General features: G+C 50.7%; 2 protein-coding genes across 6 annotated transcripts; one reads left to right on the top strand and one right to left on the bottom strand.

Moving 5' to 3' along the window:
- Positions 1-372: 372 nt before the first annotated feature.
- Positions 373-13552, bottom strand: LOC101751279 (keratin-associated protein 10-4-like). 4 transcript variants are annotated; one of them, XM_046903870.1, is made up of 3 exons: positions 3568-3671; positions 2202-2845; positions 378-2111 (listed from the first exon to the last, which is right to left on the bottom strand). In XM_046903870.1, exons 2-3 carry the CDS (start codon positions 2801-2803, stop codon positions 785-787), a joined length of 1929 nt encoding a protein of 642 aa, XP_046759826.1. In that variant the 5' UTR covers positions 2804-2845; positions 3568-3671; the 3' UTR covers positions 378-784. The 4 variants fall into 4 exon arrangements, with proteins under 4 accessions (NP_001338411.2, XP_046759826.1, XP_046759824.1 ...); NM_001351482.2 differs by having other exon boundaries at positions 373-2845; positions 3568-3603; XM_046903868.1 differs by lacking the exon at positions 3568-3671 and adding an exon at positions 13378-13552 and having other exon boundaries at positions 378-2845.
- A 1212-nt stretch (positions 13553-14764) lies between these two features.
- CRNN (cornulin) lies at positions 14765-16510 on the top strand. Of its 2 annotated transcripts, none has more exons than XM_046903939.1 (3): positions 14765-14792; positions 14994-15153; positions 15276-16510. In XM_046903939.1, exons 2-3 carry the CDS (start codon positions 15016-15018, stop codon positions 16290-16292), a joined length of 1155 nt encoding a protein of 384 aa, XP_046759895.1. In that variant the 5' UTR covers positions 14765-14792; positions 14994-15015; the 3' UTR covers positions 16293-16510. The 2 variants fall into 2 exon arrangements, with proteins under 2 accessions (XP_046759895.1, NP_001165847.2); NM_001172376.2 differs by having other exon boundaries at positions 14769-14792; positions 14991-15153; positions 15276-16509.
- Positions 16511-18930: the final 2420 nt, after the last annotated feature.

Below are 18930 nucleotides of genomic sequence, written 5' to 3'. Positions count from 1 at the left end.
CCAGCACAGATGAGGAAACACAAGCGAGCTGCAACAGGCCAAGGCAGGACCTCCTGTACACAGGCAGCAGTGTCACAAGACACAGTCTCTCAGTCCTGCTTGTCTTTCCCCTCATTAGTGGCTCATTTGCCTGTATCTCCAAAGGGAACACTTAGCTCCTCCACTTCAGTATGTTTCCTTGAGACATAAAACATCTCCTTTCCCAGCCAGCATCTGGAGAAGACTGGATGAGTTCTGGGTCTCTGGGTGCTGCCTTACACCTTGTCATGCCTTCCAACAAGAGCTGCCACTGCAGATATCACTCTTTTAGGTAGAAATGAAGAGAAGGTGTGAGAGTGGGGGAGTGCAAAAGAGAAGGAGAGCTTGCAGACAGCTGGTGCCAAGATCAAGTGTTTTTATTGCTTCGTATAAGAAAAGGAGATGATGGCGAGGAAGGACAAATTCCTCCAACCACATCAGTGCAGAAAAGAACAACAGAATCTCTCACCCAGGCAAATAATCCTGGGGGCACAAAATCAATTGGTTACATGTTACAAGGAAAGGCATTACGCTTTAGATAAATGTATTATATATGATGCAGAATGCAAGGAAAGCCATGTGAGGATCTGCCCTTCCTCGGACGGACAGGGCACGAGGAGAGCCAAGAGGTGAGGAAAACATCGGAGGGCTCAAGAAGGTCTGCAAACCATTTTCATTCCGTAGCTGCTGGGGCTGCACAGAGCAGAGACACAGCAGAGGGATCCCATGGCAGCTCCCACTGTGGGACCACCCCTCAAGGAGCCGTTCACTTGCGGCAGCAGATGTCGGCACAGCTGATGGAGTAATGCCGGCCACAGATGCTGGCACACAGTGGGGTTGGCCTCACAAAGCAAGGGGGGACACAGGGATCCACACACGTGGAGGTGCACTGGGTCACATCCTGACAGCAGGGATCCACACAGGTGGTGGTGCACTGGGTTGCATCTTGGCAGCAGGGATCTGCACACCTGGTGGTGCACTGGGTTGCATCTTGGCAGCACGGGTCCACACACGTGGTGGTGCATTTGGCCACCTCTCTACAGCAGGGATCCACACATGTGGTGGTGCACTTGGTCACCTCCTGGCAGCAGGGATCCACACACGTGGTGGTGCATTTGGTCACCTCCTTGCAGCAGGGATCCACACATGTGGTGGTGCACTTGGTCACCTCCTTGCAGCACGGATCCACACACGTGGTGGTGCATTTGGTCACCTCCTGGCAGCAGGGATCCACACATGTGGTGGTGCACTTGGTCACCTCTCTACAGCAGGGATCCACACACGTGGTGGTGCACTTAGTGGCATCCTGGCAGCATGGATCTATGCATTTGGTGGCACACTTTGTCACCTCAGCACAGCAGGGATCCACACACGTGGTGGTGCACCTGGTCACCTCCTTGCAGCAGGGGTCCACACACCTGGTTTTGCAGCTGGTCACCTCCCTGCAGCACGGATCCACATACTTGGTCACTCTGCCACAGCAGGGGTCCACACACTTAGTGGTGCACTTGCTCACCTCCCCACAGCAGGGATTCTTGTACCTTGCACACTTGGTCACTCTGCCACAGCACGGATCCACACACCTGGTGGTGCACTTGGTCACCTCACGACAACAGGGATCCACACACCTGCTGGTACACTTGCTCACTTCCTCACAACATGGTTCCACACACTTAGTGCTGCATCGGGTCACTGCTCCATAGCAGGGGTCCACACATTTGTTGGTGCACTTGGTAACTCTGCCACAGCATGGGTCCACACATGTGGTAGCACATCTGGTCACAGGTCTACAGCAGGGATCCACATACTTGGTGGTGCACTTGGTCACTTCCCCACAGCAGGGATCTGCACATCTGGTGGTGCACCTGGTCACCTCCTTGCAGCAGGGATCTACACACCTAGTAGTAGTACACTTGGTCACTTCCTTGCAACAGGGATCTACACATCTGGTGGTGCACTTAGTGACATCTTGGCAGCAGGGATCCACACACCTGGTGGTGCACCTGGTCACCTCCTTGCAGCAGGGATCAACACACCTGGTGGTGCACCTGGTGACATCCTGACAGCAGGGATCCACACACCTGGTGGTGCACCTGGTCACCTCCTTGCAGCAGGGATCAACACACCTGGTGGTGCACCTGGTGACATCCTGACAGCAGGGATCCACACACCTGGTGGTGCACTGGGTTGTATCCTGGCGGCAGGGATCCACACATCTGGTGGTGCACTTGGTGACATCCTGACAGCAGGGATCCACACATCTTGTAGTGCACTGGGTTGCATCCTGGCGGCAGGGATCCACACACCTGGTGGTACACTGGGTTGCATCCTGACAGCAGGGATCCACACACCTGGTTGTGCACTGGGTAGCATCCTGACAGCAGGAATCCATACACCTGGTTGTGCACTGGGTAGCATCCTGACAGCAGGAATCCACGTACCTGGTGCTGCTGCACTCGGTCACCTTGCAGCAGCAGGGATCCACACACCTGGTGCTGCTGCACCTGGTCACATCCTGACAGCAGGGATCCGTGAGTGTGGTGATCCCAAGGCAGCAGGGATCCAAGGCAATCTGCCTCAAGTCACAACTACCAAGCTTCAGGTAGGTGGTGGTGCCCTGAGGAACCCTGGCGTAGTAGCAGGGGTCTGCACATGTGTTCAGGCGTGAGACGCTGCAGACGGAGTTGCAGGGATCCACACTCCTACTGACGGGCAAATTCCTCACCAGGACGACATGAGGTGGGAGGCAGGGCAGTCCGCGCTGGCAGTCAGTCTGGCAAAGCATGGCTGAGGGAGGAGGAAAGTCTGAAAGAAGGAGAGGAATACCCTGTGTGGAAAACAGAGGCACTCATCTTTCACAAGGCTGTTTTATGCAGTGAGGTACCCTATACTTTTTCCCATGGAATACTGAGCAACATGTTGGGAAAGCGCACTGAAATCACAGCAGGGCACTAATTCCAAATGGAAGCATCTCAGGCACGGTTGCAGCTGCTCACTGCACGTACATCACAAACTGCTTCTCAAAACAGGAGTGAAAAATGGTGTTAAGCAAACTTTGCCAGATTCTATTGCATGGGCAGAAGGCACAACAACCTCCACCTGCCCACAGAAGTCCTCAGCTCCTCTCATCCAGACTCCCTTCCAGGCATGGCTTACCCCGCAGCCTGTGAGGCTCCACTTCTTATCTTCCCTCCCACTTTGGTGCCTTTGAAGTCCTTGCCTTGCCTTTTGATCCCTCTCAAACCCAATAATTTCCTGGTTAAAACAGGGCAGCACTGTGACTGGGAAAGAGGAAGGTTGGTCCACTCAGCTGCCCCAAGATGTGCCCCAATGGAGAAAACACAGCAATTGCAAAACACACAGCAAATAGAAGCTGGAAGAAGGTGGAATGGGTATTTACCCTTAGCTCAGCTGCTTGATAAGTTCCACATACAAATCTCACTATGCAGAAGCACTTGTAAGTCTTCTAACTTGCTTCTGCAGCTACTGTTCAAAAATCCAACCTCCCCAACCTTTACACTGCATCCCAGCAAGCCAAGAGAGACTTACCCGATTCACCACCAGGAACAAGCTAACGAAACCAAGATGGCTTGGGAAACACTACAATATGAACCCTTTTATACAATTTCAATGTCCCTGTCTCCGGAAGTGAGACACCTCAGGGGTATGGAAATACAATTTTTTAATAATCCAGACCTGCTCCACCTCCAATCCTAAAATTACTTGCTTACATTATAATTTTTAATGAAACCTAGCCACTGAGGTGGTACATGCGACACTATGACAGCTGCCTGCAAGGCTGAATTCCTGATCCACGTATTATGTACGGGAGGTAGGGAACAAACCATTGGTGATACAGCCTGGAAACAATCCCCTTTGGGATTAAACTCATATTTGGATAAATATTACTTAGGTATGTGTTCTCGCACCTTCCACCATGACACCCATACAGGCCAGGCCTACAGGTGGGATAGCACTATCCTGTGCAAGCATCCATGCTCTTGCTTCCATACTATATCCTACCAAAAACTGGGGTCTCTCATGGACCACTTCATGTGATCCTCAACCAAAGGCAGCATTCCAGCCAGACTTTAGACGTGTTGCATTTCAGCTGTAAGGCAGTCAGGGAAGACTTCATGCTGTTCAAAGGCCTTTAATGTCACTTGTGTTCCTTGCTGGACACCTCCTGCTGCAGCCCATCCCTCTGCAGTGACGCCGTAGGGTGATGACCCACCTCCTGCCTTTGGTGCCCTGACCGCAGTAGTGCCCATTTGGGGTTTGCTGTGCTCATATCTATGATGCAGAGGCCAAACCAAGACCAAGATATGCCCTTCATAAGGGATAGCACACTGTGCGGCACTGCAGCAATGCAGTGTTGCTGTTCTGCCTGCCACAGTTGCAGTGAAGGAAATATGTTCTCCTTGGAAATCCCCTGGCTATAAACGAGAATGGAGAGTCAACGAGTGAAGTGCCTCCAAGAGATCAAAGACTGAGAATTCCTTCTGTGCTGGCTCCGAATTGGCCTTAATTCACTTGTGACACAGACATGGAACCAGTATTACTTGCAGGCAGAGACATGGCCATATATCATCAGGAGACTAAAGAGTGCTCTTGTGTCTGCACTCTGCCCTCCCTTTAAGTGTGTGCTCACACTGCCAAGCACAGTGATGCTCCATGTAGTGGCTTTTGGTTACTGAAATCAAAATGAAATCAGGATGCGTGACCACTTGAGTGTCAGCATTCTGCCCACCACAGTGGTTTGAAATGGCATAATTGAACTGACTTTGGTAAACCAATGGGCTGAATGGGGACGGTGGTGGTCAGTGCTCCTGCCAACCCTCTGCTCTTCAAGGATTCACCTACACGAGGGTAAAGGCAACATCCATGTGGTGGAACAGTACTTTGTAATTCAAGTTGGAGCTCCAGGAATAGATGCAAAATATCACGAGACCGGTGATGATACAAGAGTTTCCATGAGCACGTCAGGACCATACAGCCCGTAGCACAGCATCCAAACAGGACACGGGCAGGGACAGAAGCAGGTCAACCGTGGCTAAAAAACAAAGAATCCCCCACATCCCACATCCCATCCAGCACTTAATGGCCGGTGATGATGTGTTGGGCTGGAGGAAAAACCGTGACTGGCCGGCTATTTGCCAGCAAGCAAAGAATCCATTCATTTCCCAAATTCTTCCCTGACGTCAGCCCTGCTGGAAGGCCACGTGAATTTGCAAGCCATCTTGGCTCACTCGAGGTTATGCTGCAGCCACGGAAATAGCCGGTTTCCATTAAAAATAATTAGTCAAATAATCCATCAGAGGGCAGAGGCGGAGCAGGGCCATACTAGGAAGGGCTGCTTGTCTGTGTGCCTGGGGCACCCGTCTCCGGAGGCCAAGCTCCTGTGTGCACACAGCAGATCCCAGGCTGAGGCTGTTGGGTCTGCTCGCCATCTCCATGCGCTGATTGAGCTGGGTGAGTATCCTCAGGCTTTATACATCTGGGGTGTAAGACTTCCTCTGTGATAGATGACTGCTATCAGCTGCATGAAGGGGAATTGTTAGCTCTTCCATCTTGCTGGTGATAAGAGTCATCATCTTCTCCCTTTGCACTTTGCTGTAATTCCCATGGATGCTCTGTGAAATGCTTCCCGGCATCCCAGCACTGGATTTAGAGGCAGAAGCCACACAGCTGTCGTGGAAGGGCAAAGAGAGCACAGCATCGCACACAGCAGCAGCTGAGGTCCCAGGTAAGAGCACTGAGCTCTACAGAAAACCTGGGCAGTGACTCCTGGCTCCATCCTGTTGAACCTGTTGCTGCCTTCAGCAACGAGAAATGGGGGATGGAGAGGGCTGCCTGAGGTTGGTGTTCTGCAAGGGTGTTACAGGGTAAGGACAAAACACCTGGAAGAGAGGGGGGATAGAAAGGAGCACAAAGCTCTGCTAGGAGTTTTAATTAAATCCATCATTATCTGCACAAGGAAGGGTTGTTGGAGTGAAATTATTTGGCTGAACGTTGACTTTAAATAGAGAACTTGGGTTTGGGTGTCCATGCAGAAATACAACATAACCAATCTTCTTTTGCTAAGGAATGCCTGTAGACTTCGAAATAGCGAGCATCCGATTTTTCCCTCTATTGAGCTTTTCCTCATACCTGAATTGCAACACGATCGGCACAAATCTTCCTGGTGAGCCTAGCAGCCAGGAAAGCAACCAGTTGGAAGCATTGGGTTGGTGAACATTGAGTTGTTCTTATTTCCTCCAGGAAGGAAGATGTTGGAGCCGTGCGAGCTGCCCTGCCTGCCACCTCCTGCCTGTGTGGGGACATCTGTACCCACTGACCTCTGCACATCGTGCAGTGTCACTGTTCATTCTGACACCTGCCCCACGCAGGACCCATGTCCCTGTCCCGAGCAGACTCCTGGGGTGGACCTGTGCCAAGCTGCACCCTCCTGCCCCGATGTCTGTGGCCCTGCCTGCCCACCTCCCACTGTCCCTGCACCTGGGGACATCTGCGACCCCTGCACATCCCAATGTGTCACCTCCTGTGTGTGCCCAGCAGCAGACCTTCAGCAGTGCCAGGCAGAGACCAGCACCTCGCTGCAGTCCACCTCTCCAGCAGCCCCCTGTGCCCCTGAGACAGTGGGGATGTGCATGGAAGCTTTCCCCCACCAGCACGCTGCATCACCCTGCACTCCTGAGACAGATGAGATCTACGTGGAAACCATTCTCGTGCAGCACCCACCCTTGTCCACGAAGCTGTGCACCCCTGAGGCAGCCGGGCCGTGTGTGGAGACCTGTCCAAGCCAGCATGGGATTGCACCAGCTGAGCTTTGCATCCTTGAGACAACAACCGGGACCTGCATGGAAACACCTTCCCCACAGCACTCAGAATCACTCTGCACCATTGAGGTGCTTGAAGCCTGCACGGAGACTCCCCCCACCATCTGCATGGAGGATCCCAGCTGCCCCCAGGCTGCCAGCACACCTCATCCTGAGCAGTGCCCGCTTCCATGCACAGATCCCTGCACGGTTCAAACCTCGGTGTGCACAGAGCCCTGCAGCTCTGCAGCCACCCAGGGCCCCAGCAGTGCTTCCAGCCCACGGGCTCCATTCCGTCTCAACACCCGCACTGCTGCCATCGTGGAGCGCTGCCTGGCCCGCTGTCAGAGCTGGCTACGTGGCACCAAGTGAGGAAAGGGCTCTTTGCAGCAGCTCCCCTGGTGAGTTCCTGCTTTCTCATTCATATCAACGGGCGAGAAAACTGCCTTGTGTTAAATAAAAAATATTTTTCAATCATCAGTTAATTACGCTCCTTATTCTTTATTGCCTCATATGGGCTGCAATAATCATGGCAAAAGTGCAATGCACGTATTAATTGCGTTCACCGAGCCCCGTTTCATCATCTTCAGCCTTTCTGCTTCCCACATATAAATAACTGCTTTCATAATCTGCCTTAAATTCAGTTAGGATTCTGCCTTTGGGTTTTCTATCCTCTTTTTTCTAATGGGCTCTTAGATTGAAATTGTTATGAGAATATTGAGGAAAGTAGCTCAGAGGCGTGATTTTAACAGCATCAGGAAGGTCTTTTAAGGAGATATAAAATGACAGAAGGCATCCAGGGTGAGGAAAGAGCAAAGGCTGAACTGAAAATGTGCAGTGAACAGCAGGAGAGGAATAGTGCTGAGAAATTGAAGTTCTGCTGAACAATGTCCGGTGAAGTCTGAAGTAAACACTGTTTGATTACAAGTTTTCTGCTCAGAACAATGCTCCCCAGAAGTGGAGTTCTCTCATCCACAGCAGCCTCGTGCCATGGGTGGATAAAGGAGTCGTAGAAATACCATGGGGAGAAAAGATAAACCAATGGATGCTGCAGCATGGGCACTGCTGCCTGGAAATGTCAGGCATCCACACAGCTGCCAATGAAGGCCATTTTTATTGGATTATGGCTGGGTCTTTAATGTCTTCTGTTAGCAAGGATTGTTCTGCCTCTACCTGTGCATCAAACAAAGCATCCCTACACATAAGCGCACTGCGTGCATTTGCAAAGAGTTGAAGCGAGCCCTTATATTGGAGCAAGAGTTGAAGCTTAGTGGATGGAGGGAATAAATTCTCCTGAATCCAAATCTGTCACCTATTTGCTTTTTTTTCTTTTCCCCTCTCGGTAAATAAATCAACAGATTTCATTCTGCCACTCCGTCAGATTCTCATGCCTGGAACTATATATACTGCCCATTATGTTGCAATGTGACTCTTCTACGAGTTAGATTAGATCTGCAGTATTAGATTTGGAGACAATATAAATTAAACATTAATGGAGATAGCCTATAGGAACGTAAAAATAACTGAGGCAGAGGATTACTGTTTACTATAATCCCAAACACGCTCTTGCAAAGTCAGACAGGCTCAGCTCATTGCTACAAGACCCTCTTTTGACACCCTATTACTAAGCTGTCCTTCACAAACTGCTGTGCTCTCCCACATCGTCTCAATTAAATAACTTCCTTATACACTTACATCACCCTGGCTGTACTTCTCCTCCCAACCCCATATCTAACAATGCCAGTGCAGCACTCCATCCCAGCACATCTGGTGCTCAGACACCCATTCATGGTGCTGAGGGTTTGTTGGCATCATCCTGATTGCTGCTGAGCACATAAAGACAACAAAGCAGAGCCTGAGCTGTTTCCTCCAGGAAGCTGCATTTCCCTTCCCAAAGCTCCATGGAGTGCTCACCAAGACTCAGGTAAAGGCTCCTCTGGCTCTTCAAAGGACCCCGTATCCCACAGTTATTGATGGTTTGTCGTGTTTTGTATGACAATTTAACCTCAAAAAACTTAAGTTTTTTGCTTTTTTAGATTCAGTGGATGTTTCATGGAATCATAAAGGTTGGAAAAGACCACCAAGATCATCCAGTCCAACCATTTCTTCACTCAAACAAACTGGGGCACCACCGCCTTCTCCCAGCTCCCCATTCCTTTGGCAGTTCTCATGTTCCCCTGCCATGCTCTCTTCTCATCTGTCATTATTCCTGCCTTGTGACAGCTCATTATCATCAGGGTGGAGCGTAATTGGTACAGCTGGAGGAGAAGCATGAGGTGTGATTGTGGCATTCCTGACATATCAGCTCGTCATCTGCCCCTTGCCTACAGAAAGGAAGAGAAAGACAAAATGCCACCTTCTGGAGAGCAGATATCCTTAATTCCCCAGATGAACTTCAAACCATGGGGGCAATAAGTAGGAGACAGGCTGGGACACGTCCTCTCTGTGCACAATGCTCACATCAGTGCATCCAGGACACTCTTCACAATGCACACGAGCTTCACAAAATGAAGCACTTAACAAAAAGGCTTCAGCCATTTCCAGGTTGGCTCTGGGTAAAAATCCCATTTTTTTTTTCCCCTCTTGTTTTCAGAATCCAGCTCAACATTGTGGCAGATTCAGTGTCAGGCAGCTTTGGCCCATAGGCTATGGCCAGCTCCATCTCCAGCACAGCACAGCTCTAAATTTAGGGAGAGAAGCTCCTGGAACATCCAAACCCAGCGCCATCCCCATGCAAACACACACTGCTCTGTGCACAGCAGCCCACAGGCAGAACTGGTAGAGCCTGGTTTCCTCCTGCTCTCCAACATCCAACAGCCCCACAAAGGGAGAACAGATTGTTCCCTTCTGCTGCAGCAGTGTTATCCACGCTTCTACTCTTTTGTCATAAGATTTGTAGGAACTTAGCATTTGTTTTAACCATATCACTGAGCGAAATCTGGTTGCAAATAACAGGTTAGGATATATCAACTGGGAGCATCAAAACTGTGCTTCTTGGAAAAGCCAGGCTAAAGGAAGCTCAGTCCAGTGTTAAAAGGAACAGCAGTGATTTCCCCAGCTGGAGGTATAGGAGAGCAGTGAGCCGGGGCTGTATTGCTGCAGGTAGCATGGGCAGCACTACCAGGACAAGGGGCAGCTCCTCACCCTGCACTGCCACCACCCCAGTTCTGCTCCCAGCCCTCATGGGGTTTCACCAGGTCACATTTCCCAACACGTCCCCATTGCCCCATCCCATCCCATCGCCACCTCCCAGCCCTTCCTCATCACTTCCTCTGTTCCTGCCCTGGGTGCTGCTGTGTTCAATTCTGTTCTGGTCAGCAAAATAGGTTCATGCCTCAGAATCCATCACCCCACATTGCAGCTTCCTTCTAAAGCAGCTAACAAAAAGAACCCAACTCTGCTTCTGAAGCACTGAGCAGCAAGGAAGCTAACGGGGAAAGGCACTTAAATTGTCCCCACCACCACCACCAGGAGAAGCCAAAATGAGTGCAAGGTGATTCACTACCACCATCACAGTCACAGGAGGTGACTCAAACCTGCACCAAACCCTCAGCCCCGAGCAGAGTGAGCCCAAAGGGAGTGTGCAGCTCCATCCCGGCTGCTGGGCAGGGAGACAGCAGCGAACAGCCCTGGGTGGGAGGGAGAGTGGGGGGGAGGGGGAGGGGGGCATCCGAGCTCCTAACACACAGCAGGGGGAGAAAAGCAAAAAGCTCACAGCCTGCCCGGCTTCTGCATGCTGCTACAAACAACAGCCTGAGGTACTACTTCCAGATGTGGAGTCCTCAGTGCAGGAGAGACATGGAGCTGAAGGAGGGCAGAGTCCAGAGAAGGGCCACAAAAAATGATCCATGGAATGGAACACCTCTCCTATAAGGACAGGCTGAGAGAGCTCTTTGGCCTGGAGAAGAGAAGGTGAGGTACTGGAAGAGGTTATAAAGTGATGCGGTTGATGCCCCATCCCTGAGACTTTCAAGGCAAGGCTGGATAAGGCTCTAGGCAACCTGACCTAGCTGTGGTGTCCCTGTTCATTGCAGGGGAGATGGAATACATGGCCCTCAAACCCTTCCAACTCTAAGGATTCCATGATTTCTGTGACTCTACGATAGAGCTCCTTTGTGCTCAGGAGCTTCCCAAGAAATCCTCATAGTGGGATGCATCACTGGGGAGAGGGAGGGAGCAGCAGAGCTGAAGTCCTGTTTGCCCCCCCAGCCGTTACGTGCAGACGCGCCTGTGCACGCGCACACACCACTCTGCACGCACGCGAATCCGTGCACGCGCACACCCGTCCGTGCACGCGCACACCCCGCGCCCTCTGGCGGTGCGCCCTGCGCTGATTCCTGCTGGTGCAGACGTTGCAGGGAGAATACAGGCAGTGTCAGAGGGAGTGCTTCGGAAAACACGGGATAATCTCACCTCACCTTCCTCCTGCCCTCTTAGCTTTATTTGTTGTCCCTAATCACTAAATATTTGCTTAAAATGGAGATACAGACATTCCTACACGCTCTGAGTATCGCACCATAGCGACAGCGCGCTGGGAGCTACGTGCTACTGTGTGATTAAGCAGATCTGGGTCTGGGAGAAGAAAGGAAACTCAGAAGCTCCTTTGCCCCTTCAGGAAACAATGTACTCAAAACCGCCTCCTGTGCTTTGCATTCAAACAGCCGTCTTGATAAGCTGTGAGCAAACGGAGCACAGACAAATCCTGCCTTCGTGAGGAGGATTAAGGGGATGAGATAATCCAAACTACCTGTGCCCCTCTGTGGGTCCCGGGCTAGAAAAGCAAAGGAAGGGTTTAATTAAGATTCTCCAGAATGACGGTTAACACATGTATTAAAAGTGCCTCAAAACAAAGTATCCTGGAAAGCCTTGTTTCAGCCGGGAGATTAATTCCTAATTTTCATTGTGGGATTATTCAAATGCAGGAAAGCCTTTCCGATATTAGAGGCGCTGCTCACTGGGTTTGGGTGCATTACCACAGGGAGCCTCAGAATCCAATTATCTCTGAAGAAATATGTTAAATATGCTCATTAATGTGTTTAAAAAAAAAAGTAGGAACATGTATTAGAGAAAAGCTGATGTATTACGCTCCTTAATGTCATGATGAATTAGCATTGAAGAAGGCAGCAACAGAAATAACTTGCTGAAATGCCCAGGCAGCGCAGGAAAATAAAGCATTTTTACTCCAATTAGCTTAATTCCTGATAATGACATCGATGTAGCGATAAAGTGCTTTGCATAATGGGCTCTGAGAGAGTTTGGGAATGGTGTTCTGTGTGTGCAGTGAGGCAGAATGGGACTCAGCACCAGGTGCCCTTTGGAGACAAAGAGGGAAAAAGGCTGAGAAGGCATTCGCTGCGATGGCCACCACCTCCCAGTGCTGCATAGGATGAAGGCACTGCAGCAGTGTTGGCTTCAACTCCCAAAGCACACTCAGGCTATTAAACCCCCCAGAGCTCCCCCATCTCCCCAAAACCTGCATTTCATCACCTTGAACACTCGGTGCAACACTTTACACCCCCCTCTCCTCAGCACTAACCCACCCCTCTGCCCTTCCCTGCTGAGCAGGAACAATTAAACTGAGTCATGCAGATATAAACAGGAATTTCCTGCTGCAGTTCTGTTGAGAAACTCAACTGCTGGGACAGACCACCCCCCCATACACCCCCAGCCCCACATCCCAACACCAGCCCCGCAGCAGACCCTACTGCCCCAGGCACAGCACTGTCCCTGCATCCTCTCCATCCCAACACTCCTTGGGCTCGAAGGCTTTCTAAAAAGTTTCCTAAGGCTTTGTTTTCAACAAACAGAACATTGGGTGAGTTCGGTTCACCCCAAGTTGATGTCCTACACATTAAAATACAGTGGGAAAAGTTTAAGCATGGCCTACGTTGCAGACCCACGTCAATCAAAGCCGCTAAATTCTTTCAAGCCTCTTGTGCAACGCTCCACACTTGCATTTTCCACACCTTTCTTTTGTTTTGCTGCACGTCCGACATGAATCACGCTCCAAACCAGCACACCGGATCACCCCCCCATCCCAGCTGGGAATGAGCACACACTCTGGCATGCACAGAAGCTCCTTTGTGCCCAAGAGACAAAGACAGGCAGACTGGGTGGACGTGGAAACAAATTAGGAGGCCCAACTCTTTAAAAGAAGCAATGGAGCACGGAGGATCCCAGCAGCCTAAGCCTAAGCACATAGCACCTACCAGAGAAGCGGGTTTGCCCAGTGCCCGGCACATTTCCTACCAGTGAGCTCAGAAGATAAATAGACCTCAATGATTTGGGATGGTTACTGTGAGCAGACTGCAGACCCGCTGCTCTGCCACACCTCATGCTGTGCCTGGGCAGACCCTGCTCAGTGCTTGCTTGGATTGGCTGCCCTGTGGCTACCTCCAAGGCAAACTGCCATAGTATTTGCTCTTCTCATGAGCACGGGTGGCATCACAGGGTAAGGAGTCGTGTTAAAGCAAGATCCTGCCCTACAACCAGAACTGCAGTGCTCCCTCCCCCCCAATCACACCCAACAGCATTACAGTACCTTGAGGGTCACAGGGTCCTAGGGAGCTCCTAACAAGAGGAGCAGCCCTAAGGGCCTCTTAATATTTTCAGGTGGTTTCATTACTCGGATGCATTTCAGGTGGTTTCATCAGCACAGGGCTCTGCAGCACCTGCCTTCTGCTCCGTGGCCATTCATTTTAAGCTCTGCTGAAAGCAGCATTTTTGTTTCTTTAACTTCACCTACCACCTGACCTCCCAACCTTTGTGCTTTGTAAAGCATGTGTGAAGCCCTGAGCAGCATGAACCTGTTATTGGTTATCTGCAGGAAAGCGCCCTGCACGGGGTCCTGGTGCCCTGAAATAAGACCAGTGGGGACTCTGCCTCTCTGATGCCCCCAGGAACTGCCCCCCACACCACTGCAGCTGAATGAGAAGCAAATGGGCCCCACCCGAAGATGAGTCTTCATGGAGTACAACAGATGCATTGATAGATTAATGGAGAGGAATTAAAGCAGAATCCGTGCTTCAAGTTTCCTCTGTTCAGTTTGGGTCACTAAAGCCTTCTGCCCTGCAGCAACCCCAGCTGTGTGTGGGGCTCCTTGGCTCCCCCACTTATCCCAGCACAACCATGGGGATTTACCACTGGTTCCCATCAACCCCTCCCCATGCCAGGCATTTTTCCTGAAAATGCCTTTTCTTGCACCAAACTGTGTTATTTTCTGTACCCAAAACCCAGTGTACATTACAAGCTGTGTGGGTTTCCAACGTTATTATTTTTCAATTTCTCTTAGTAGCCAAGTCCATCAGGACAAAGGACGCAGAGGGGCTGTCACCACCTCGAGGTGCAGATATCCCCTCCTCACACTGTGCCTCAGTTTCCCCATGCTGTACAGGGGTGACTGCAGCTCGTGCCACCCCTCTGTCCCCCTCCGCGTGCCACTTGGTGGCACTGTTGGAAAGGATTTCTTCACCGGGTGCTTCCCTGCCAGCATCCAAAAGTGGGACTTCGGGGAAGGGGTCACTTGGATCTGGGCATGGCGTATCCTTATGTTTTTCCCTTTGTTCTCTGTCCTTTTCATCCCCATACGGGCGCTCCCAGGCTGCCTCCTCCCGTGTCAGTCACTTGCATCGCTCACCAAACACGTTCACTAAAGAGTCCTGGGTGTTGCTTGGGCATCACCTTCAGCTAAATCCCGCAGCACTAAAAATAACCTTTTCTGCTTAATTCCTCTGAAATGCGTCCGCAGGTGGGGTGAGCTTAGGAAGGATCATCTCTTCACTCCGGAGTAAAGCACCAGAGCAGAAGTTAATGAGCAAGAGACAAATGAAGACAGGGGGATGACAGTGTCATTGGGCGAGGATGCGGCACCCTGCTGACGCTGTATCCCTGCATGATGCTGTTGTATATAAGGCTGCTGGGAGCAGGTTGGCTGCACACTGCGCTCTTCTCACCCAGGTAAGCCCAGACAGACCCTGCAGGAAAGTGGGAGCTCGGGGCCCTGAGCATTCTCTGAGCTCCCCTTAAGGAAAAAAACACTCCGTTTGGTTGTATTGAAGTCCTTCTGGCTCATCTTCCTGTCCAGCTGCGCTGTATGAGAGGGACATACCTGAAAACCAAGTAAAAGACCCTTTTTGTCTTTTGGTGTCTTTCTAGCAGGCTGCCTCTATTCTGTGGGGAGATGGCCCAGCTCCAGGAGAACATCAATGGCATCATCACTGTCTTCTACACCTATGCCAGGAGTGACGGCGACAGCAGCACCCTGAGCAGGGGGGAGCTGCGGCAGCTCATTGAGCAGGAGTTTGGGGATGTGATCACGGTGAGGATCCAGCAACACTAGCTATGGGGAGGGCACATGGGGATGGGTTTCTCTTGGAGTGATTGATTCCAGAGAAGTCCTTCAAAGGGTTCGCGGGCCTTGCTGACGTTGTTTCCTTGCAGGATGCCTGGGATCCCAGAACTGTTGACGAGGTGTTGTTCTTCCTTGATGAAGACAGCAGTGGCAAGATTGACTTTGGTGAGTTCCTCAGCCTGATTTTCCGCGTGGCCAAGGCTTGCCACAGGCAACTCCAGCAGTACCTGGAGCCAGAATATGATCAGGAGTTGACGGTGCAAGAGGAGGCAGATGGGGAGCAGCAACACAAGCAGGTCCTGGAGCAGGGGGTGAGCGAGCAGGTGCAGGAGGGTGGGACACCCCAACAGGATCAGGACACCCAACAGCACCAAGAGAGTGAGGAACCGAAGAACCACCAAGGCACCCAACAGAAACAGGAAGGTGGGACACCAAAGTACCAGGACACCCAAAAGATTGAGAAGAGTGAGATACCAAAGGTTCAGGATACTCAAAAGACCCAGGAGGTTGAGACACCGAAGAACAATGAAAGCACCCAACAGAAAAAGAGTGAGACACCAAAGGACAACCAGGACACTCATCAGGATGACAGGGCCAAGACACCAGAACAGAGTCCAAAGAGAGGTGAGAATGTGGTCACCAAGTCTCCAGAGGAGGACAGAAATACCCAAGAAGCTGAAAAAACACCAAAACATGACCCAAAACCCCACCAGGACAAAGTGACCGAGACACCAAAGCTGGGACAGGACCACCACCAGAGGCATGAACTGAAGCCAGCAGAGCAGAGCCACACTTCTCCCACCAAGACACCAGGAGGAACCACAGACAAGACTAAGGACCATGTGGCCCATTGGCAGGACCCCAGCCCCAAAGGGACCCAAGAGCTGCCACCTCCAGTGAGGGGCACAAGCCCCCACCCAGATCCCCAGCCCTCAGGGACCCAGCACGACCCGGCTCACCTCCCCAACCCCACAGTGATAGTGCGAGAAGGCAGTGGGGCTGAGGCTGAACGTGTCCCAGGACAACAGCAACATGGGGCTCATGGCAAAGGAAAACACGTGGCGGAGCAGGAGCACCTGCAGCCTCAGTGGCCTCCGAGGAAGTAAGAGCTGCAGTGAGCCCTGTGCAACTGTGGCTATTGGTACCAGCAAGGTGGGATATTTTGTCCAATGCCATTTGTTATATCTTGTTCGATCCTTTCTTAACCCTGGGCTTGCACCCCTAGCTTGTATTGAACTATTCCTGGCTTGAGACCTTCTCTCTTATCCTGTATTAGGCTGCCTCTGCCTGTATAAACAAAGCAATAAAACTGACTGCAAATCAGCACAGTGTCCTGGTGTATTGCTGCACCATTCTGAGCTAGCACAAAGGACCTCAGTGTCCACTCCATGTATGACACAGGGCCATGTGGCCCTGGGGTGTTGTGTCCTGGGGGCAGGCAGCCAAAGGTGAATCCATGGGTCCCTCTAGGCAGGGATGTGACATCCAATGTCTTCAGAGAGGGTGGATGTTGGGACTGATGCGATGGCATGATGATGTCTGAGCAGCTACCTGGCAGCATGCATCTGCTCCAGGCACTGTGCATGTCTGCTGCAAAAAGAATCAAGAGCTCTGAATGCTCAGTGGGAGGGATTTGTCTTATTTATCCTCACTTATTAAGAATAAAATAAAGGAGGAGATGTGGAACACAGTATGAAAATTAAAAATCCCTATTAGCTACTGAATGCTCCGAGCGGAGTGGAGGTATATTAATCCCCATTACTCACGTACATGTAGTCCCAGTAACACCTGGGAGGCTGGATGCAAAAAGCTGACACGCAATCCATGCACACGTGGATCTGGCCTCAGCCTCGGGAATTTCGGGTACCGGCTCCGGATGTGCACGTAGGGATGTGGGTGATTGTGGGTGCGAGCAGCTCACTGAAGTCAGGGGGGTTATTATGGGTTTGGATGTGCCGGACCACCAGGATTCCGCATCCCGCTGGGAGGTGATGCTCAGCCTGTTTTTCCCCATATTATCTTTTGCTGGCTCCCTATCAGCCAAATCAGTGGATGATAAATGCACCCGCACCTCCTGCTCTGTGGCCGGTGACAAGCAGAGTACAGAGACCTCACTGGGAAACAGAGCGTCACTGCTCCGGGACACACCGGAATTTCACAATTTGCTATGTGCTGAATCAGAACCAAAAATGCAGCATTTCAAAATGATCTCCAGGAGACATGTTTTGAAAATGATTTGGTCTATAAGTGCTGACGTCACAGTCAAATGCATTGGACACGAAACGCACCACTCTGCTCTTCTGATGATAAAACATCTTGGTGAAAGCAGAGCCCGACCCACCTTAATGGCAGCTGTGAGTGTTGTCAAAATGAAATGGGACAGATGAGATTTAAATTCCATCACAAATACATCAGAACGTCCATTCCATCTGAGATGTTCCTCAGAACATTTTCTTTCCCAGAAAACACCATTTTTTCTTGCAAAACAGCTCTCAGTTGAGGACTGTTGAACAGCTCTTTGCTACTTATTGGCCCTGGCTCAGTTCTCCCATCACCACACTCCTCAGTCCATCAGCCACAGCCTTTTGCAGCACCAGTAAAAAAATGACCCCCAAGCCCTGTTAATGATGTGATAATTATACACTCTATTCCAAATTATTGTACTTTTGCAGTGTTGTATTTGAAGTTGGGGGGAGGGTTTTTTGGTTCATTTTAAGAAGAACATTACAGCAGAGTGAAAATTACCCCACAGACCCAAGGACCTGTTTAAGATACCTGCAAGGCTGGGAGGTGTTAAGAGAGAAGTCTTATATACCCCATGAGGAGCCCAGTTCTTCTGAGGTTGAATCAATGAATGATCCTATTAAACAATAGACCATCTCAATGATCACCAGATGATCCCACTGATGATCAGCAGATGATCCCAAAGACCAATGGATGATCCCACTGATGGATGACCCCAATGATCAATGGGTGATCTCAATGACTAAATGAGGCTTGGCCACCCTATATGAACACAGACAGTGATCTACACAGAACTGGATGGAAGGAGAAGGGAGCCCACCCTGTTGCATGACAGCTTTGAAAAACTGACCCAAATCCCCCCTTTGAGAGCCCTCTCTGGGGACATCCAAGCCTTTGGAGAACATGGTTTGGTGCTGCTTCTGTGAACCTCTGCCTCTATTAACACCTGAAATCTGCCCGGTGCCTCCCAATGTCCTCAGCCCCTGCGGGGATTGCAGACTGTTATAGGACATTGTGCGTACAAGTTCCAGCCACACTGTAATACTCTAATTTTAATAATAACTGCAATCTACCATAAAATTACAGTTTCCCAAGGGTATCATTATCCCACAGGTGGGGTATAATTTACACCAGTATAATTTAATCCTGAAAAAAAAAGCTCAAAAATGAAGCATGGTTAGTAACAATCCTCCGTGAGCACTTGTATGAATATCCCCAAGGTGTTACCAGCACTAATTAATTAGACTCCTACACCCAGTATGTTCTTACCATCAGATGGGATAGATGAGCAGCTCACCCAAGGCGGCGTGGCCAGTTCCTGCTCCGGAGCTGCCCGCAATGTCTCTGTCATGTCATGCAGCTCAGCTCCAACACAGAGCCCAAGTGGCATGGCCAAAGCTTTCCTTGTATGCTCCCTGCACAGAAGGAGTTTGGGAGGAATAGAGGAACCCACTGGTCTCTAATTCATTTACACTTACAAGATATTAAAGGGAAAAAAAA

This window comes from Gallus gallus, chromosome 25, assembly GCF_016699485.2.
Source record: "Gallus gallus isolate bGalGal1 chromosome 25, bGalGal1.mat.broiler.GRCg7b, whole genome shotgun sequence".
Taxonomy (NCBI): domain Eukaryota; kingdom Metazoa; phylum Chordata; class Aves; order Galliformes; family Phasianidae; genus Gallus; species Gallus gallus.
Note: the sequence above shows the minus strand (reverse complement) of the source record. Positions and strands in the feature narration are given on the sequence as shown.